The following is a 23,025-nucleotide window of genomic DNA, read 5'->3' as shown; positions in this document are numbered from 1 at the left end:
TGTAGCAACCGCATAATAAGGTTCAGCTTATCAGAGACAGGATCAGTACAGCTTAGAGCCGACAAAAAAGTTATGCTGATAATTGCCGCAGAAATCTGGAATTTGATGTGGGTAATCATGTGTTTTTGAAGATAGCTCCGATGAAAGGGGTTATGCAATTTGGGAAGAAGGGCAAACTTAGTCCTAGGTTTATTGGTCTATTTGAGATTCTAGATAAAGTGGGACCGGTAGCCTACAGGCTAGCTTTACCACCTATGTTGTCCAGAATCCACGACATATTCCATATTGCTATGTTGAGGAAATACGTCCCAGATCATTCTCATATCATCAGTTATGATGAATTAGAGTTTAATGATTCACTGGTGTATGAGGAGGTACCAATACAGATTCTGGATAGGAAAGTACAGGAGTTACGTAACAAGGAGATTCCTTAGGTAAAAGTTTTGTGGAGGAATAATGCAATTGAAGATGCTTCTTGGGAATCCAAGGAACAAATGAGGCAGAAGTATCCGCATCTATTTCAAAAAACTTAAGTAGTTAAGCTATATTTCTTTTTGCAAGTACATGTGATGGTTTAATTAGTGTAGCATTTTAGTTTTGGGAGAATTTTTCTTTTGTATATGTAATCTCCCAGGACTTGGAATGTAACCACGGTATTTCTCCGCTATAAGTGAGGGTAAGTAATAAAATAAGTAGACATTTTTCCTTATTAAGGGATGACGAGTTATGTGAATAGTAAATTTCAAGAACGAAATTTTATAAGGAGTGGAGAATGTAACGACCCGAAGAATAATGGTACTTAAATAATAAAAGAAAAGGAAATGGAAACCGGAAACAGAAGGAGGTAGTCAACTTCGTCGACGAATGCAGGGGACTCGTCGACGAGGGTATAACAGGAGCTCATTGACGAGGCCAGAATTCGTCGATGAGAAAATACCGAGAGAGGTATTTCAGAAGCCTGAAATTTGTCAACGAGGGTTGAAGTTCGTCGACGAATTTTCCGCAGGACTCGTCGACGAGGTGACATGGCTCGTTAACAAATCTCGCAGTATAAATAGGATTAAACATGATTTTTAGTTCATTTTTGCTGCGCCGAATCCTTCTTTCTCTCCCTATACGGTTTCTCCTCCTTCTCTCTTCGATTTCGGGTCAGATTTCCACCGGTTCAACGATCTGAAGCCACCACAACGCTCGTGGGAAAGTTCTTTGCAAGTCTGCCGAAGCAGATCGTCAGTGGGGCTGAAGTGGAAACAATCCCAAATCCAAGGTAAGACTTTCTACTCAATATTTGGATTTTTGACAGTTGTAGAAAGTGTTATACGCGTAGAAATACTAAACTTTAATTCTGGGGAATGTTGTTTCCAGGGTGTTGAGTTGGGAACCCTGCGGGTGTGGGGCAGATTTTCTTAGGGGCTTTTCAGGAATCAAGTAAGGGGATAAACTAAACTAGTTCTTTTTTAGAAAATGTATGTATATATAGCATTTGAGTTCAGGAAATAAATATAATTATATATGATTTATATTTGGGAAAATACTGTTGCAAATGATCGTATGTTGAATATGTGAAAAATCTGTTAGTGTGGCATGAGTATAAAATGTTATGAAATACTATTTTCTGGAAATGTGATTATGATACGGATTTTATAATGGAAAACCAACGTACAGGTCGTGATTTTTATATGTTTGCTAGTGTACAGGTCGTGCTATGTGTATGATTTGCCAGTGTACGAGCTGAGTTATGTATATGATTTGCCGGCGTACGGGCCAAACTATGGATATGATTTGCCAGCATACAAGTTATGCTATGATATGATTTGCCGGCATACGAGCCGAGCTATGGATGTGATTTGCCAGCGTACGGGTTGTGCTATGAAATGATTTTTCGGCGTACGAGCTGAGCTATGGAAAAATGTGTAATACCGGCGTACGAGCCAATGATTTTCATGACATACATATATATATGCAAAATGATATGATTGATCTGATAATTAATGATATAAGACATCCATGTATCATAGTTTTAGTATATGTAATATGATATCAAAACCTGGTTGGCTTGGTCTAGGCTAGTACTTGCACGGTACTGTTGCTATGTGTCCATGGTCTTCGTGATCATGATATTTGTGTTAACGCCGCTGTACAGAGTGGTGTGAGATTAGATGGTCGATGTGGTTTTTAAGAAGTGTGTGATCGCCCCTGGTGTACGGACCAGGTCGGGCAGACCCATCAGACTTACAGACTGTACTTTTTACTTGGCAGTGGTCGGGCAACCATTATCAGGTCCTGCCTTCGGGCCACACAACCCAGTCATGTGGGGGTAATACATGACAACAGCCAACTAACCTACTAGGAATGTTTTTGTATCATTATTATATGAGATGAGATATGTTTATGAAAATGCAGTATATTCTGCCATGTTTTGATGATATATATATGTTTTCCCAGATTTGACAAATAGTTATTGAATATGTTCTGTATGGTGTATTTATAACACGAAATACTCATGTTGTCACACACTAGTATTAGTTTATTTCCCTTACTGAGAGGTGTCTCACTCCAAAATTTTATAAACTTTTCAGGAGCCCCAGATAGGAGAGCGGGAAAAGTCCCGCTGATCTAGAGTTGTTGTCTGCCCTTTTTGAAGAGTAAGTTTTAGTAGGGACAGTTGGATTTTGTGGGAAATGTCCCTAGATTTTGTTTTTGGGATGTATATACTGAAATACAGTGGATATAGTGACTCTAGTATTCGTAGTATTGTGATGGATGTTTTCGTATTTATAATATTGTGATTGTATGTTTCCTACTGCTTAGGCTTCTGTTTTCTGTTCTGATGTATCCCTAGTACCCACGGGTCCAAATGGATTATGATCTGCTGAGATTTGTAATATTGATTTCATTATATTTTGGAAAAAAAATGTGGAAAAATAAGCAGGTCGTCACATATGGGTTGTAAAGAAAGGAAACTCATTAGAACTTAAGGAGGAATGAATTCCAATTGGAGTTACATAAATGCTTTTCTTAGGTTCTAGGTTTTAGGGGAGTGATGTCTATTGGCCTACGAAGTGGTCTATGCTTAAAATGTTAAATCTTAGTATGTGCATTCATTATACACTTTCACTATATGCTAAGAGCATTAGAAAATCTAGCCATTATGCAATCTCAAATAAAATATCCAATTTAAACTTAACACACACACACACACACGCACACACATATATATATCATAATGATTGGATAAAATATGAAAACATTGGCTATAGCATACTTGAATGAAAATCAACTTCAAAATGGACATGACATCTTTCCAGGTAAAAAATTCTAAATATTTAACTCATGCTTAAATATAAACATCCTAAGTTAAGCAACTGGTGTCCATTGCATAAGATTGAGCTTTAGGAAGTGAATCACATATATTAAGCATCATTTGATCTTAAACTCATCTTGGAGCCCTAAAAGCCTGATAAATTTTTAGTCATTCTATTCCATGCAAATATCTTGAATCATGTCCACTAATATTGAATACCCTTCGAACTTAACATAAACTTTTAATCCTTAAGAGTATTTAATCCACTTCTCACGCAAAGCTCTCAAACTTTAAGTCAAACCCATTAGAACTTTATACACTTAGAGATGAGTTGAATGCCTAATATGATCGCCTAGGTCTCAATCTAGATGAAAGTATAAAATTCAAGTAGACTTATGCACATGCAGTTTAAATCAAAAGCCATTCCAACTTGGGGCCTCTTACATATTGAAATTCATAAGAGAAGAGGCATTGTAGACTTATAACTTTGAAAGAAATATTCATTGTGACCTTTTGGTCCTCTAAGCCTAAAGCATTCATGCCAAGTCTAAATTCATTGAAAATCTTAATAACCTTGGCTAAAGAAAGTAGATAATTAAGAAAAGACATAAATTGAATAAGTGCATAAATCAAGGGGAGCATTTCTCTTCATGAAAATATATATACATTAAATGCTCTCATGATTTTTATTTTTTATGCCCATGTGCCTTCATATGAAAAGCACTGAATTCCTACTATTCATTATACGTTAAATGAGTATATCTTCTAATGGATAGTTTATCTTTTTTATCAATTATTGATTATACTACTTAAATGCATGCTTAGTCTACAATGCATTGTGCATGGCGGATGGCAGATGCAGTTGATGTGAATTGCATGCTGGTAATGGATTATAGTTTCTTACATGTTTCAATTGAACTATATATTGCTTGCTTGAATCTATTAGGTACAGGTTTTATGGGAATACACCAAAGTCAACAATTGAATTCATGATAAAATTAATGTTAAAATATTTTTGAAAGGGTGAATGAAAATAATTAAATATTAAATTTCATCCTAGTATAATCATCGAATAATTAGAGGAGCCCACCTCAATCCTTATAGAAAGAACTTAAAAGATTCATATGCATCAATTCACATTCTTTAATATTGAAGCTCTTTAGAAAACCCTGAACATCATATCCAGTGGTTAAAGGTCTATATATAGATATGGATTGTTCTAGGTTATGAGTATTAGTTCATGCCTTAATATGTTTTCTAAGATGCATCTGTGGCCTATAGGGATGACCATACTAATCATAATATAGTTGATAAATCATCAGTATGGTTGAGTTAAAGAATTTAAAATGAATGGCTTATACTCTTGACTTACCTTGTGAAATCAATCTTGATGAGTACAAGTAGCTTATTTCATCTAAGTTATAATTCAAATTGAAAGGGGGAGCATCTAAACATAAAATCCTATTCTGTTATGATGCTCTTCAATATGTTTAGCTTAGATCCGTTTTGAATCAAGTGTGACATATGCTTAAATGAAATGATCTTTGTGAAAATCTTAACTTGATATATATTGCTTTGCCACATGTTGTTTGTGTTTGCCATATGATCTTGCATGTGACTAATAATTTTTTTTTTAGGATCATTATGGTTGTGGTTTTTTGGTTATATGTTAGTACGTGCTCAATTGACAAATCAGAAAATTTGTGCTTGCTTGTTTTTAAATTAAAGTTTCTTTTTCAGCTGGCACCCCCAGTATTATTTGCAAATATCAAAGGGGAATATATAGACATATACATTTATTTAAATCCTTTATGGCAAGAACTAATTTCAAAACTAAATTTTTTTTTTCTTGCCTTATTATTACTATATATATGTATATATATATATATATATATATATATATATATATATATATATATTGTTTTAAATGGCATAACTGGTTCGATAACTACACATGAAAATGCATACGAACTAGTTAGACTGCTTTATGCTCAAACCTTCTACCAGTTATCAAATGTCGTATGTTTTAAAATCAAATCTTAAATTGCAATGGTTCAAGGATATTTCTGGTTTAACTATGTTTTTCATGTCATTTAAATCTTTTAATAACCAGTTATATTTTGTTTGCTTAATTTCTATATTTCATATTTTGTCATTCATTGTTGAACTAAAATCAGGTCACTTAGGTGCAGATTTATTTTGAGCATTGCTCTATTTTCAAAAGGCATTCTTTCGAATTTTTTAGAAATCTTCCCAATTTATCTTTTGTATCTAAATGATTGTTGCCTTCATGCTATATTTCTTAACCCTTTTTGCTGTTGCCAAAAGGGGGAGAAGAGGCAAAATTGGGTACATTGATAAATTTAAATTAAGCTTTAATTCTCTTTATGCATATAGTCAGGGGGAGTCTTTCTTGGCTGTACCTACTTTTGCATAAAGTATTTGTCATCATCAAAAAGGGGAAGATTGTTGACCTAGTTGGCCATATCCCGATTTTGATAATGACAAATACATGTGGTTCTGACATTTGTCATGAGCTTGCATGCAGGTTCACCCTTTGTGTGTATTTGAACAAAAAGCTACATCATGATGGCGTATGGTGATCACACAGAAGAATGGAGAAAATTGTGTTGTATTTGTAATTATTTTTATATTCTTCATTTTGGACTGTAATTTAATTATGGACTGTAACTCAATATGACTTGTAATAATCTACATCATGCATGGTAGGTAGATAAGCTCGAACATGACCTTAGTTGAATTTTAGGTCCCAACACATAAGGCATTAAGTCCCCAATATCGCATAATTTATTAGGAGAATTAACTGGAGTATAATTAGACTGAAAGGGTAAAAATTGTGAGTGGTCGGGTGACCGAACCCTTGGTGCTCAAAACACCTTGGGTGCCCAAACCGTGGACCGGTCAACATGATTGACCTGAGTTCGGAAAACCAAACTCAAATACACGTATCGTCCATGGTCGACCGAACTTATGTTAGGAACTTTTCCACCAACTTGGCAACCCGAACCTCACGTTCAAAATAGTCTCGAGCGACCGAACTTTTGAGTTTGGCAAACCGAACTTTAGACCGGGCACTCAAAACACGGTTTTTTTGATGAATTGCCTTATTTAGCAAATCGAACTAAAATTCAGACATCCAAACCATGAAAATAACTTTTCTTGCTGTATCTATTCGGTTGACTGAACTTGGACTCGGGCACCCAAAACTTTTGATGTGTTTTTATTTTTACCTTGATAATTAAAGGTTAAAATGGGTTAATTTATTAAACTCACTTAAAATCTTTTTAACAATGCCCATTATGTCCCCAACGGTCATAAATTGCCCTTGCCTATATATACAAGTTCATTTGCAAAAATTAGGGGGATTAGCAATTAAAGTTAAGCCAAAACTCTCTCAAATTTTCAAATCCTATTTTTTTCATACTACTCTCATACACCTATTTTTTTGTCAACCAAGCTTTGTGAGAGTGCCTTGAGTGTTTATACTCCACTTCATTTTACTTAATACTTTCATTTGTATTGTTTGTTGATTGGTTTTGATATTGAGAGTTAAGCATAAGTTTTCCCACTGATTTAATGTAATAAATCTTGTGTGGGGAAAACTTAGAGACTTATGGTTCTTGCATAGATATTGCAAGATACCATAACCCGTATTTTTGTGTGCAAAAATATTTTTCAAGTCTACATTCAAACATCTCTTGTGTTTAGTATATTGAGAACATATTGTTGAGGTTGTTTGAATCATCTTGCTAGCATCTTTTGAAACCCTAAACTGATATTGTGATATTTCATACTGTGGTTCAAAGTCTTCTTAGAAATATACTCCAGATCTTGATTGCTTATTTACACTAGATTGAGAGTTTAGCACACATTGAGCATATTTACTATCATTTGTGCTTGCGTTGTTATTTAAGCTATATTGTGGTACATATCTGCTTGTTAAGAAGCATATTTCCTTATACGCAAAATTTATATACATTTGTTGTATTCCAGGTGTGGGCCTGAAGAGGGAGACCAGCCCTGTAGAATAGTTTCGGATTGGCTTAAATCCGGTTAGGAAAGTTAGGTGCACCATTCTGGTAAAGTGTAGGTTGAGGTCAGTCCCGTGAGTTGACCTGGTTGTAACCGGTGCCACTCCACCCGTTAAGTGAGCTGTAGTGAAATTCTTGTGCTAGTGAGCCAAGGCAGGGACGTAGCAGTATTGGACGACCCCCGATAACATATCTGGTGTCATTTTACTTTCCGCACTTTATTTTCTGTACCTATATGTTTATGCTTATTGGTTAAATATCTGTTTGGGCTTGAAATTGCTTAGACTTCCCCTGGGTTGCATAATACTGATTGTTGGATTAGATAAACTTAGGAAGAATTTTTTAAATCTCGAATTCACCCCCCTCCCCTCTTGGGATTGCACCAAAGCTAACAAAGTCCTTCATGTTAAACTCCTTTGACAATTACTGCTTTAATTTTTTGATCTCTTCTATATCTGATCCTGCGACTAGCATGTCATCGACATAAAACAATTTAACGATATGGCTAGACTAATACCCTTTAAAGTAGCAACAGTTGTCGGCGTTGCACTTCTGAAAATATTTTTGGGCATAAATTTGTCAAATTTTTGGTACCATTGCCTGGGAGCTTGTTTGAGATTTTACAATCTTTTCTTCAATATGCACACAAGATTCTCTTTACCTTTCACTAAGAATCCTTCTAATTGGTGCATGTAAATCTCCTCATCTTGATCACTGTGAAGAAATACCATCTTCATATCCAACTACTCGAGATGTAGGCCCTCTAAGGCAACAATGTTCAAGACTGATCTGATGGTTATTAGCTTCACAACGGGTGCAAAGATGTCGGTGTAGTCGATTCCTTCCTTCTGCTCGAAGCCTTTGACTACGAACTGGGCCCTATACCTCTTGGAGCCATTATGCTTCTCTTTGATCCTGTACACCCATTTGTTGTGAAAAGTCTTCTTACCTTTGGGCAACTTACCTAATTCTCACATTTTGTTGGAGGTGAAGGACTTCATCTCGTCCTTCATCGCAAGCTCCCACTTGCTCGAATCTCTCACCTAACATGCTTCATCATAGCATTCAGGATCTCCTCCATCTGCAAAAAGTAAATAATCCATATACCTTTTATTTGGTACATGAGGGTGAGAAGATCTCCTAAGCTTCGGAGTTGGAGTAGGAAGTGGTGGTGCAATGATATGTGTTCCTCCACCTAAGGATTCTTAGCATTTTGTTGTTGTGTCCCAACACCTTCTAGGACATCATCCAAGTCTACATAAGTTGTTTCATTTTAAACTAGTTTGGTGGGTTCTGTTATATGTCTATCCTTGTACATCACTTTTTCATTGAAGATCACGCCTCTGCTTCTGATCACCTTCTAGTCCTCATCGTCCCAAATGCGATACTCGTACTCATCTTCACCATAGTCGACGAAGGTGCATTTCCGAGACTTTGGATCAAGCTTGTTTCAAACATGATCACTAATATGCATATATGCAACACAACCAAAAATTTTCAAATGTAAAAGTCTCACCTCTCTTTCGTTCCATACTTCTTCTAGTAGAATGTAGTCCAATGGTACTGATAGACTCTTGTTGATCAAGTATGTTGTTGTGTTGACTGACTCTGCACAGAACTTATTTGGTAGACATAACTGTATACACATGCTTTTGGCTCTTTCGGTCAACGACAGTTCATCCACTTGGCTACGCCGTTGTGTTGGGGCATACTTGGCACACTTCTTTCCATCATGATACCATGCTTATAGCAGAATTTCTGTAACCTTGTGTCTTCATACTCACCATTGGTTGTCTATTCTCAGCTTCTTGATTTTTAAACCAGTTTCATTTTCATCCATTGCTTTCCATATCTTGAAAGCATTAAAGACATACGATTTATATCTCAGAAAGTAAACCCATATACCTTTCGAGAATAATCGTCGATGAATGTCACGAAGTAATTCCTTCCGCCTGTGGGTGAGACATTCGTCGATCCCCATACGTTTGAATAGACTAGTTCAAGTCTCTCCTTATTTGGGGTATGAGTGTATGTTTGGAAATTGACCCTCTTTTGTTTTCCGAGTATGCAATCCTCACACATGTCAATCTCCACTCACCGTAGACCACTCAATTTTCCCTTTGAGTGCATCACCCTGAGTCCTTTCTCGCTCATGTGACCAAGTATTTGGCGTCAATGTTGCTATTGTCATTTCTTGTAGTAACTGAAATAGACATGTAGACATTGGAGACCACATAAAGTGTTGCCACTTTTCTTACCTTGTGCAATCGTTAGTACGCCCTTTGATATCTTGCATTCATCGCCAATGAATGTTGTAGTGTATCCCTCATCCGCCAGTTGCCCAACTGAGATCAAGTTCTTTCTCAGGTCTAGAATATATATATATATATGACATCCTTCAACTTCCACATGGACCTTTTTATCTTTATCTTCACAATTCCTTTGCCGACTATGTCACAAGGTTGATCATTACCAAAGTATACCTTACTGTAGTCACTTGGTGTATACTCCCCTAGGCAATGTCTACTACAAGTGGTATGAAATGAGACTCTAGAGTCTAAGACCCAAGAATCCTGCTTGCTCTCCAAAAAGCATATCAACATATCACCTTTTTTCTGAAGCGACATTTGCTTCTGTCTTCGCCTCAGATTCTTTCCTTGGACCTTTGCATTGATTTCTATAGTGCCTAGTCTTCCCACAGCTCCAGCACTCAATATTCTTTGTGCCCTGGGAACCTTTGGAATTTCTGGATCTAGATCGCCTAGTCCTAGATCTACCGCGATTGTTTAATTGCCTATGCCTGCTTCCTTTCCTTGAATCTTTCTCTCAGCTTTCCACATTCAGGACTAAACTTGAAGTGGAAGCATTGTTTGACTGCATCCTAATCTCTTTCGTCAAAATCATGTTGATAACTTCGTCATACTTCAGCTTTGATTTTCCCGTGGAGCTACTGATTGCAATAACGATACCTTTCCAACTCTTGGACAACTGACTGAGAATCGACAAGGCACGAGTTTCACTATAGAATGTGATTTCAACTTAGGCGAATTGATCTGACAACTTGTTGAAATCATTCAGATGTTTACTAAAATTTTCACCAGCGAGCATGTGCATGGTGAATAACTTTTCATTAAATATACCTTATTGGCGGCCGATGGCTGCTCATACATGTTGGAAAGCGCATCCATAAGTGATTTGGTGATTGTCATATGCTTGATGTTGAAGGCAACTGACTTTGCTAATGTCATCCCGACAGCTTTGAGAGCCTTCTGATCAAGCAACTCTCAATTGTTCTCCTTCATGACTTCTGGATTTCCCTTCAATGGTAAGTGCAACTCCTTACCGAACAAGTAGTCCTCGATTTGCATCTTCCAAAAACCAAAATTGGTGTCGTCAAACATTCCAATCTTTTTGTTATTTTTGTTCGACATCTCAATTCACCTATCTAGAGATAAAACCAACTTAAATAGATGGCACGGTTGGATCCTGAATGGCCGAAAACCTTTGGAATGGTTAGACTCGTTCGAAAAACTGACCTGAAATGGCTTCGAAAAGTTCGGTCAAAGTTTCTGGTCAAAAAATCAACCCTCGATCAAACTTAACGGAATATGCTCTTTTTAATGGAATATTTTGTTGCTGTCACTGATGTTGTTTGCTGACGTGGCTGTTAAGGTGGCAAATTGAGTCTTAGTTGATGACATGGCAGTTGACGTGGATGCTAACTAAGATGCCACATGACGCTGTCGTTGGCAATGACTAAGCAAACATGTGGCGCTGATGTGGACTACCACGTGTGTGGTAGCTGCTGACGAAACGATGAGGTGACGATTGATGTGGCTGGCTGACGCAGGAGGGGCTTCACGTTGACGTCAACTTCTTCTTCAACCTCTAGCAAACGCGTGTGGTACACGCGGCATAGACTGGTTCACACATGAGGTCATGCGCCGGTGACTAGGTGGTGGGTGACGACACGTGGCGATGATGACTAACTTCTGGAGGCACATATGGGAGTGTGTGGACTCGTTGAGCCTTTGTTCGAGCTCCGGTTTGCTCCATTGGCTTCATCTCATCAAGAGAAACACTCTAGTGTGCTCAAAACTTGATTTTGAGCTACTTGAATTTATGGACGGTGGCCGAGAGTGAGGGTTTTGCTCCAATCTAGCTCTAATACCAATTGTTAGGGATCGAGGAACAACAATCACACCCCAAACATAAACAATATGAACACCAAGATTTAATGTTGTTCGGCCCAAACTAGCCTACGTCCACGGAACACACCAATCTCACTAAAATTGGAAGAAAATATAAGGAGGAGGAGGAGGCAACTGCACTCCACTCAACTCAACTGACAACACAACTCACTCTCTCTCTCGCACCTCTCTCTCTCTCTCTTCTTTTTCAACTCTATTACAAATATATCACGCACACACACATCTCCATATATAAATATAGCCATGGAAGGAGATGGGTGGGAATGGTAGGTGGAAATGGAATTCAAGGGTGATGTGCTTGAATTCAACAGAGGTGGACTAGGGTTGGTGGAGGTGGCTGTCGCCGTCTCCACTGCAGCTCAACACTTTTGAAGGTGGTCTTCCTTCTCAAGTGGATTCTAAATATCATTCTTGTTAATTAGTGGCTCATACATACTCAAAAGGATGTCCCTTGCCTTGTGCACCAAAAGTTTCCCCATATAGAAAGGCCCAGTGATGCATCGTGGATGCACAGCTTTTGTCCCAATCGTGATTATGCAATGTGATACTATGAGTCACGCATTAAGGTTTTGTGCAGATGAGCACATTACTAAACCACGGTTCTCGTCTTCTCTTCGTGTTTCGTCTGCCCTTTTTATATTAACGTAAAGGCTAATGCACAAAATTTTTGTTACCTTGTATTTTTGCCTGTAAATATTTGCTGCGGTAGCATGAGCAAGGAGAATATGGTGCCCCACAATGTAAGGTTCGGTTGCAGAATTTCCAGCTCGGCAGAAAAGGTGAAGAAGAATAGAGCAGCGGCCGGGAGCCTGGAGACCCACATCATAGCCTTGTGTCACTACTGTATGTGGCTCATTGAATGTGATCCAGTGCTTCACCCTATCTCCAAATTTCTGGAAGCAGGTCTCGGCATACACCGCATAGTCCTTTCTGTGAACCAAAAAATTGTCCTTTACTTGCATCATTACAAAGGTTTCTTCTTAATTTCGTTTCACTTGTCAGATAGGAATGGAATGAAATGAATATTTGAATAAAAATATGAGCAAATGAGTTATACATTTGTCCATTTTGTCCCATCCCATTTCATTCCTATACACCCATGTATAGTCATAAGAATAGATAGCAGAAATCGATAATTAGCATAAGAGAAAAAGTTATATACACGAATTGGGGATCGAGCAGTCCTTTGTACTTGTCCTCTAAGGCTCGGGGGAGGTCCCAATGGTAAAGGGTCACATATGGTTCAATTCCTGCAGGAGTTACATTCCATGTGGTAAGAATTCTCATTGAGTGAGTTATACAGGTGGATCCCTTTCCTATGTTGATTCACGCAAGGAATTGTTCATTACCATCGACAGATGCATCAGTATATATGGTGCTGTTGAGGGATTAATGCTGCGTTTATGGATATGACAAAATTCTATCTACAAAATTACATGAGGATGAAAGGTACCTTTGGCTAGTAAAGCATTGATGAGAGCATTGTAGTGATCCACTCCTGCTTGGTTTATTTCCCCAGTTCCGTCTGGCACATGTGCAGGACATACTTAGAATTTTTCTTTCGTATATGTTATTGAGCAAAAACTTTATATTAAACATAAAAAAAAAAAAAAAACAAAGACAAGTAAAATTTTCTAGGTCCCCTCACGAGTACATCTTAAATTTATTTTTCCAATGCCTCTTGATCTATGATAAGGTTTAAACAGTTTTCCTCATCATTTGCATAAGGTTTTACGACTAGGAACTTCGAGTAATTCCAGTTTTTGTTATACCTACATTTAGACGGTAGACAGTACATTTAGATGATTTTTCTCATGATCTTCATCTGTGATCACACTTTCAAATCAAATCATCTAAACTACTGTATCTATTTTGCATTTTTTTTTTTTTTTACTTATTTGCTTTGATTAAGAGTTTGATAGAACAAAATATCTTTATCTTATATTTGGAGAGACATTAGATTTGAATTCATATTTGCTTTGGATAAGAGCCTTCTTGCCTCAATATCTAACAAGAGCAAGACGTGTGTTGGAACTGGAAAATTTAACCAAAGTGTTGCCAGAAAAAGAAGAGATAGGAAAAGATTTGTTGTATTTTTCTCGTAGAAATAGATTTCTTGATGCATATCCATGGGCCATGTGTGTGGTTGAGTGGCCTTTGGGTTATACCCTAGTCTTGAGGAATGGTAACCCATCCTTGATGATCTCATATGGGAATATCCCCAAATGACTCAACCATAGATAGGGTCGCCTGCCCTATAGTTGCAGCTAAGCTGTATGGGGGATGCGGCTGTTGGCCACTCATGACATCAAAAGTGCCTCGAAGATTTTGCATTTTGCTGGTTTGGGGAACCAAACAGAGCTCCTGGCCTCGCAAAAAGGTAGACTGCCAGTTGTTTGCCCTGTTTTCTTTAATTCTTCTATGTACCCCATGTGACTCACTGACGCATTGGAAGGGTTATGGCTTGTGGACTAGGGAATTTTGTATGATGCTGAGAATTGCGTGTGTTCTTGGAACTTGATTTTGGCTTTTCATAGAAGAAGGAATTATGTGATCATGAGACTAATAAATAATTATATTATTTAGTTTGCTGTTTTGAAACTTCAATAATATTTTTTAAAAAAGAAAGAAAAACAGAAAAAAAAAAAGGTCCATTTTTTCATTTTTAGCAATTAACAATACTAAAAAAATATGTATATACAGCATAATTCAATGATCTAAAACTGTATTTAGCATGCTATTCACTTTTTTCTTAATTTTAAATCATATTTGATAATTTTCTCTCTTAATATTTTGACTCGAAAAAAAAAAATCATAGAGAAAGGGAAAAGATTGAAGAGATCTAATTTTTCAAATTTGATTTTCAAGGAAAGTGAATATTTACATGTGTGTACAGAGAAAGAGAGTAAACCAATAAACAAAAATTTTATAATTTTGAGTCTCATTTTTAACAAATTTTCACTATTAATAGGATTAGTTATAGAGAGAAAACATAACAAAAAATTATTTTATTTTTTTTATCTAAACAAATCTTTCACATATAGAGAAAAGGTAACTTCTTCTCATTTTATTTTTTTTCAAAAAGAAAATCAATTCAAACAAAGCCTACAATGTTGAGAAATGAGAAATTCACTATTGAGATGTGAACGAAAAAAGGAAGAGAGGGAGAGAGACTGAAGAATGAATAGTTTATATATAATGGCCCAAAACTTAATCCCTGTAATTTTTTCCTGAAAGCATTATACTGAGATTAGGGTTGCAACACATAATAAGCAATGTCAGAGTTGTCTGTCTTGTATATTCCAAAAAAGACACAAAACTAAATATGGGCAGTGTTCATACCTAGAAATGAAAGACAAGCAACCTACCAAGCTTGTTTTCTATGTCAAGAAACTCTCCTCTCTGTTTTTTTCTTCTTACTTTTTTGACAGCTTTATGGACAAAATTTTCTCTATGTACAGAGACTAATAAAGGCTTTCCTAAGTCTGAATGATTGACTGACTTATAGAGAAAAAAAAAAAAAAGAGGGGGGCTTACTTAAGTGATTGAGTCATGGGATTTTGATGTTAAGTTAGGGGTAAATGAAAGAAACCTTACTTGGTAAAATCCTTGACCAAGCAATTGAGAACCTGTAGGCATCCATCCCCATGCTCTTCATAAGCTCTATGTCTTCCTGTTGATTAACCAACCCATGTACATGCCATTCCACCCAAAGTCATTCACTAATTTTGATCGCTTGATTTGAGAAAGAAAAAGAACAGACATTGTTATGGTAAGATCAGCAAAAAAGGAGACTTACTGGATAACGATGGTATTGATCAACAGCAACATCGGCATTGCTAAAATCAAGTACCTTACCTGCAGCAACATGATGTGGGGTTGTGCTTGGTTTAGAAGAATACATATTTATAGGAAATAAGATAGAAAATGATGACAATTATATTGGGCTGAGATGCATCATCTGTGATATGAAATGGATAAGAAATAAAATTTTTCATATAGTAAAATTTATTTCTTATCTATTCATTGTTCTTAATAATAATTACACTTTTTTACATAAATTATCAAATATCTATTATAATCATTTTATTTGTAAGAAAAGAAATCTCGTGGACGAGATGTAACTTAAGATGATGAATTATTTACTTGTTTTATATTTGGTTTGCTAAATGGAATATGATAAGATTCAAGTAAACACTACATAGATTTATTATTGTTTATAATTGAACGGCATTGTTTGTCACACAAAACCTTTTGGTATGGAAAGATCTAAAAAGTCGATAAATAAGTGAATAGAACTTCGAAATGGGCATTTCTATAATAATATACTCTATATGATGTTTATTTCCTTCCCTTTTCTTATTCTATTTAATAATTATAACATAGTGTTATTTTCTTGCATTTTTTTCTCTTGCACTTCAATTTTATTTTATTTTTTTCGAGTGCGTGCCATTGAGACATACTCCCGTAGCCATGTGGAATCTTACCTTCCCAAACCCCCCCTAACCCCAACCTCAAATATTTATGGGAGGAACCGAACCCTAATTTGAAAAGCGTAAATGAAGCACCAAAACCAAAGTCCGAATTCTCTGGGCTTCAATTTTGTAAAATTTATTTTCTCGATTGAAAATTGTCATTCTTATGTTTGTTTTCTTTTAATAAAAAATGAATAAGAAAAAGAAAATTTACCAAAGGTATGTGAAAATTTGTCCCACACCGTGGGTCCTCTGCCATCCTCTTTTACCGCTCCTTCATACTGCAAAGAAAATAATTTATTTATAAACTAATAAATAAGTAATTTAAACTTTTATAAAAGGGGAAAAAAAAAACTTGTCTTTATTTTATTAATTAGCGAAGTACACAAAGCTAACTTCTATGCTAATTAATGATTAATGTGAAAGATTGAAGGAGAGAAGGCTACCTTCTATGTTAATTAATGTGGAAGATTGAAGATAATGTTGTGATTAAGCAAAACGCCAAAACTAAAGGTGAGTTATGAAAAAATAATCTTCCCAACTTAAGGGGCAAAAACCCTTTTGAACTTGTACCAAAAATAAATAAATTGATAATAAGTTTGAATTATTTTTTTCTTAAGTGGTGAAAATACACCTATTTGCATTCCTAGTTTTTATTTTTTATTTTTTTTCAGTACCTAAAAGCAGCTCGATGTTTTATTTTTTATCGTTGCAATTAAGATACCCTTAAATTTTCAAAATTTTAAAAAAATTAATAAAATAATTGAGGAAAATTTCCCCATTTTTCAACCTTCATAATTTAGAATAAAATTTAATAATAAGTTGTTCTAGAAACAATGAAAAGTAAGTTTAAAAATACAATAATAAAAAAATAATTAAAATTAAATTTATTCTTTACTAGATCATCTTTTGATTTATGATATTTTTTATCTTCATAATTCTAATCATAGTTATTATTTTTTAATTAATTCAAGGACAAAAATGAATGCTCACCCTTTATATTTTAGATTAAAAAAAATACAAATGTTAACTGAATAATTAGTTAAATTTTCCAGTTCTCATGCATTTGCGGCATAAAAAGTGGGTCTACCTTTTTTACTTTGAAGAGTTGAAAAGGAAAAACACAATAGAACAGCGTATGCGAAGGTCATCTCGTGACCCAACGAGTGCCTTCTCTTGTATGCCTTTCCCTTATTGCAAAAATAATAATTAAAAAATTGGGCAGGTAAATAATATCTCTTTTTATTTCTTATTTTGGCAACAACCAAAAAAGGGTTTCTCCACGTTCACTTGTGAAAATTAAAATAAGATTTTTTTCAGTTTTGGAGAGTAGTTTTATTTTTTATTATAAATTATCACTTAATTTTCAAATTTTTAATATTCAGACAAAAATTCAGAAAATTAAGAATATTTTCCTAAGGTAACTTAATTTTTAAATAATTATTTGAAAACTAAAAAAAAAAAATTTACATTGAACAAGCTTGAAGTTTTTTTCTTCCGGAACGCATTTTTCATTTTCCCATATGAACAATTTTGCAGTCAGTACTCCCTGCATTTTCCAATCCCTGAATACATATATATAAATAGATTGTATATTTAATTATACCGCAGAAGTGATCCTCCAGAAAAGGAAAGAAAGATAAATAAATAAATAAATAGATGAATGAACTAGTTGTTGTCTTTTTCTGTTTGTGAAGAAAGATAATCAAGAATTGAAATTAAACTTAATTAATAACAAAGGAGCGAGGAGATTAATGGTAGAACAGAAGAACAGAAGAGAAGAGAGATGGACCTGGAAAGCAGAGGAAGCAGTTCCGAAAACAAAACCCTCAGGGAAGCTTGCTCTGTTAATGTTTGATAAACACAAACACGTCTGCAACTGCTCCCCTAAAACTGCGGCTACAAGCAGAGCATTCAACCCTCTTCTGATCGCTGTCGACCCCATCGCCGCCCGCCTGCAGTTTTTTTATTATAAGAGAGAGAGAGAGAGAGAAATGAGAGTGAGCGCTGCTGCTGGTTTTATGGGTATTTATTGGAAGATCGACGAAGAGGAGGAGATGAGGAAATGGATGGTCTCTAAAATAACCGAGAACCCGGGTGGGGGTGGGGGGGTGGCAGTGGTGGTGGTGGTTACAGCAGAGAGAGAGAGAGAGAGAGAGAGTCGCAAGGTGGCGGACGCCGTGGTGGCTGGGGCTGTAAAGATGGATTCCTACGTTCACACGCGTTCATACCAATTTATGCATTTTTTCTTTTGGATTGCTTTTTGACCTATCTTAATTTGTTGCATATTTGCGGCTGAGTGCCAATAATAATAATAATAATAACTAATTTGTTAAAATACTTTTTTTTTTATAATCCGGGACTCCAGCTACCAATACGTCACTTTAGATATTATGGTATGACATCAAATCGAAAAGGTGAAAGCTGTCTGCCTATTGAAAAAAATATTTTAAAAATAAGCCTTTTTTTTTAGAATGACAAGATAAATAAAAACTAGTACCCTATGCTTGGAGACATCTTGAATTTGGAGTTATATTAGTTTTACATCTTGAATTTGGAGTTATATTAGTTTGAGATAAAATATAATATAAAACCGTATTCAAATTTATCTAAATCTATCCAAATTCAAATTTTGAATTTGAAATTCATGCTCCCAAACATTACCTCATCCTATGTTCAAAGAGGCCCTGGACTTGGAGTTGTATAAGACTTTGAAAAAATATAGTATAAAATTGTACCTTAAAATTTATTCAAATCCACTCATATCCAAATCCAAGATCCAAAATTCATACTTCCAAACACAGTCTCATATCAAATATGCATAGGTTATTTGTGTGCAACCATTACACATTATTTTATTTTGAACTTTAATTTTTTTTTTTGTAATTATGAGTTGTTTTAAGAAAACTTTAGATTTTATTTCTAGATTAGCAATGTACTATGGACCTTTTGGATTTAGTTTTCAATGTTAATTAAGATGTGGATAGATATACATTTAATTTTACTACTTGTTGAGAAAAGTTATTTTCTAATAAGTTAGAGCATAATTAATGAATTTTATTTTGAAATAAAGGTGAATATTTTTTTGGCATGTAATTCAATTCGATATCTATATAAGGAGATTTTCTTTTGCAAAAGTTATATTATTATAATAAGGCATGCTTGAATTTGTGTCTGCATAAGAAGATGCTTGGCAATTTGTGATTAGGAACTTAGAGTTATAAGTGGAAGGTTAAGAGAAGTCATTAATTTAATGTATATATTAGATTTCTAAAATGGCAAAGACAATAGATTATATTGGATTTTGTTTTAAAATATTCAAAAATAATCTAGCATTTCACTTAAACATCAATCCATAAAGAGGTTTTCCTTATAAGTTAACAACAAATTAACAAACAAACAACAACAACAACAACAATAACAACGCGAAACTACACACAAGAAAGAAATTGGTTTCTCATCATCACATGCTTCTTACTCCATCTTAAATTTTAAATATAAAAGTTTCGATGTAAATGTTTCAAGTTCAAACAGTGGTTGTCTCTCGAGCAGACATATTCTCCTAACAAATCTCATTCTCGCCTAATAATATCAAGGCTCTATAAAGTATACGGGTCTTAATGAAAGAAGGAGCACATGAGTTCGATAATGGAAATAATTAAAACAAACTAGTTTATAATAGTCATGTTTATATGCATTATTGGAAGATATCCTTTAATCCTATGTACATGGGCTAGGAATGCATCTTCAATTAATTAACTTAATTTAGGCACTCATTCCTTTCTTCAATTAATTAACTTAATTTAGGCACTTATTCTTTTCTTCAATTAATTAACTTAATTCATGGTGTCCCATGAGTAGAGAGGCAAAAAAAATGTAGTATTTTATTAGTATTGAATTTAGTAACGTTCAACTTTAACTTCTCCAATTATTAGATTACCACTTTAAAAGTTTAAGTTGTTAGAATACCGTCCAATAATATTTATTAGACCTTGAGATTCACCCACACTTGCAACCCAACAACATATGGAGAGATAAACAAATGATAAACAATACTTATTATAGGGAATAAGATAACAACTAATAATTGTGCGTAACAAGATTAGGACCAAGATCTCCTGGAGACTAGTATTTTTTTTTTTTTTTCTTATTACATAGGAACTCCAGCCACCAACAAGCCCTTCAGACCTCCTAGTGCGGCACTAAACCTACTGATCAGCGTCCTCCCCCTACGTCTTGCTAATCAGGTAAAGTCCAGAATATAGACACAGTTTACGTGCATCAGTTGGATGTTCGGCCAACTCGACCCCCGGGACACATCTCCATTACCATCCACGGTCCACGCAGGCTTACAGAAAACTCTCATCATCCACGGTTCTCGTTGGCTCACAGAGCGAACTCTCACCATCCACGGTCTCCGCTGGCTCACAGAGTAAATTATCATCATCCACAGGTACAGTTGGGTCCGTGAGTGTATCTACATGAAATTGAACTCTCGATGCTCCTGGCGACTAGTCTTTGACACAATGTTAGATTAACACTTTATTTAAAAGTTTAAACTATTAGATTGTGTCAAAGAATATATATTAGGCCTCAATATAATATTTAAGGTGTAGATGAAAGATGCAGCTCTATGTACTTGCTTATTGTTCATGTTTGTGCCAATGGTTTTGTCTGCATCTAACATTGGATTTTGATTTCTATGTATGTGTTTTTTCATGATTCCTTTGGGGGGGAAAGCGAAAAGAAAAAGCGATGGAATGTATAAAAGGTAAACCCTGTTGGCCTTTAATTTTCCAATTAATGTCTTTTCTGTTAGAATCCAAGGTTTGGGTGACAAAAAGACTTTGTCGGTCCTTTGGGAATACCTTGCTAGCCATTTAAATAACTATAAATATAGTTTTTCATGCCTTACAATAGGTAACAGGTTATGATGATGGTAAATGTTGTTAAAGCACAAGCATGTATGGTTAGATCAATGATAAAGGATGTGTTTGAGAATTTTACCTATGAGTTTATCCTATATTTAGAAAATAGAATGGAAGATGAGTGCTTAAATACATGGTTGAGTTCAAGACTCAATGAGCTTAAGTTTTTTTGTCAAGTTACTACCCACCCATGTGTATTAAGTCTATCATGAAGATTTCTTGAAAGCTAATAAGTAATATTAGAGTCAATGATTCGTAACTCTGGGTAAGGGATATTGTAAAGGTCAAGGCATGAAACAAATTTTCCTGATGTGCTAACAGTTGAAGGATCAAGTATGTGGTCAAGGCCAATAAGAATCATCTAGGTTTGAAAGATGGATCCGAATAAGGTCAAGACATGAGAGATAGGATTGATTCAGAGGCACATAAAATGCAATACGATGCACATAAGGCACGAGGGTAAGGCCCCACTTAACCACCTCTATTAACTTGAATGTTCTTTGTTTTTGCTTCACTCACCAAATTAACTTAATAAATCAAATTGTGTTAGTTGATAAATCAATAATTGTGTATAAATATGGGACAAACATATTAAATGCTATCGTTTCTAATAATTTCTTTCTATTTGAATGGATACTTAAAATTGTATATATGGTATTTTTATTTCAAAATGACAAGTTTGAAAAATTGGATTGACTAAAAAATTAAAGGCAATGTTGCTGAAATTTCAAAAGTAACAAATGTTTAATGCAATTGTTTGTAATATTTTTTTTAATTGGAACAAATAGTATTTTGAAAATTTAAAATTTATCAAACCAACCTCGTACATAGTACGAGATCTGAATTTATGTATTAAATCAGTAAATTTAAATAAATAACAATTTTTATAATTAACTTGATTTTCTTTCAAATATAACACTATCGAATTATATTATTAGTATTTTTTTAAAACACATGTAATAATAAGTAGCCAATAGAATTGAAAAATCAAAAATTTTAGCAGACAAAGAATTTTGAAACTAATAATTTCTTTCACAAATACTAGTATAACATCTTATGATTGATGGACTCAAAATCCTATGCCAAGTGATCATCTTTTGTAAGTATTTATAGTACATTTACAGGTATATGTTGTACACCCTTTATAATTTAGAAAAATTATGAAAGTTACGGAGAAGTCGTGTATAGTTTTTAAGAAACATTAATTCACTGTTTTATCTATCATTGAACTTTTTATTTTAATTTAACCTTAGAAGAAAGGGTCTTTTAGAGAGAATGAGAGAAACTATCATTTGTTCTATTAATTAATTAATTTTGTGCATACATACATACATATATATATATATATATACACACACACACACACACACACTATCATTTGTTCTTTCTAAATAAATTTAAAGCGAAAATTAAATTCTTAACTATGTAATATTGTTGTTAATTATTATATCAAAACATATATGGATCTTTTTAAATTGCAAGCATATCGAAGGCCATTTGAGCGTTTAACTAATGAGATAACACGTTCATCATTCTATCCTTATCCTCTAAAATACCAATGATTTATCTCACTAGAAAAGTCATAGTCCTCGCCTCAAGACTCAAACCTTAGTTTTTTGTTCGGCACAACATGTGATTACTTTTTGTTTATTAGAATTTTGATCATTTTGGTTTATTAGAGACCCATTAAATCAAAGTCATGAGCAAGAAACAGCAGTCCGTCGTCACATATTCCTTTTCTCATCCTAAGATTCAAATACAAAAGATCCAACATAAATGTTTAAAGCATAAATATTAGTTCTCTAACTTCTGCATGAAATTTCTATATCAATGCTCCACGAAAACAATGGACCTTAATGAAAGAAGGTGAACATGAAAATTTTTATCCAGTTAATTTACATTAGTCATGCTTATGTGCCTTAGCTCTACAAAATTGGAACATATGATATTCAAGATAAGAAGGGATAGGTTGAGAAAACATATCAAAACTATGTACGTATTAGGGATTAGGGGGTAGCTAGGAACACGTTTAACTTGTTTCAACCAATTATTTTT

The 23,025-nt window shown here is 34.7% G+C and overlaps 1 protein-coding gene across 1 annotated transcript in view; it reads right to left on the bottom strand.

Annotated features, from left to right (window-relative positions):
- LOC131144324 (beta-glucosidase 40) overlaps positions 1-18,113 on the bottom strand; it is a 53,043-nt gene extending 34,930 nt beyond the window's left edge. The window contains exons 1-7 of the mRNA XM_058092889.1: positions 17,835-18,113; positions 16,257-16,323; positions 15,367-15,425; positions 15,165-15,240; positions 13,021-13,092; positions 12,730-12,817; positions 12,242-12,497 (exon numbers count right to left, since the gene is read on the bottom strand). Coding sequence (XP_057948872.1) covers positions 12,242-12,497; positions 12,730-12,817; positions 13,021-13,092; positions 15,165-15,240; positions 15,367-15,425; positions 16,257-16,323; positions 17,835-17,987 — 771 coding nt within the window. The 5' untranslated portion in view covers positions 17,988-18,113. The remainder of the gene's footprint in view (positions 1-12,241; positions 12,498-12,729; positions 12,818-13,020; positions 13,093-15,164; positions 15,241-15,366; positions 15,426-16,256; positions 16,324-17,834) is intronic.
- Positions 18,114-23,025: the final 4,912 nt, after the last annotated feature.

Source organism: Malania oleifera, chromosome 12 (assembly GCF_029873635.1).
Source record: "Malania oleifera isolate guangnan ecotype guangnan chromosome 12, ASM2987363v1, whole genome shotgun sequence".
Classification (NCBI taxonomy): Eukaryota; Viridiplantae; Streptophyta; class Magnoliopsida; order Santalales; family Ximeniaceae; genus Malania; species Malania oleifera.
Note: the sequence above shows the minus strand (reverse complement) of the source record. Positions and strands in the feature narration are given on the sequence as shown.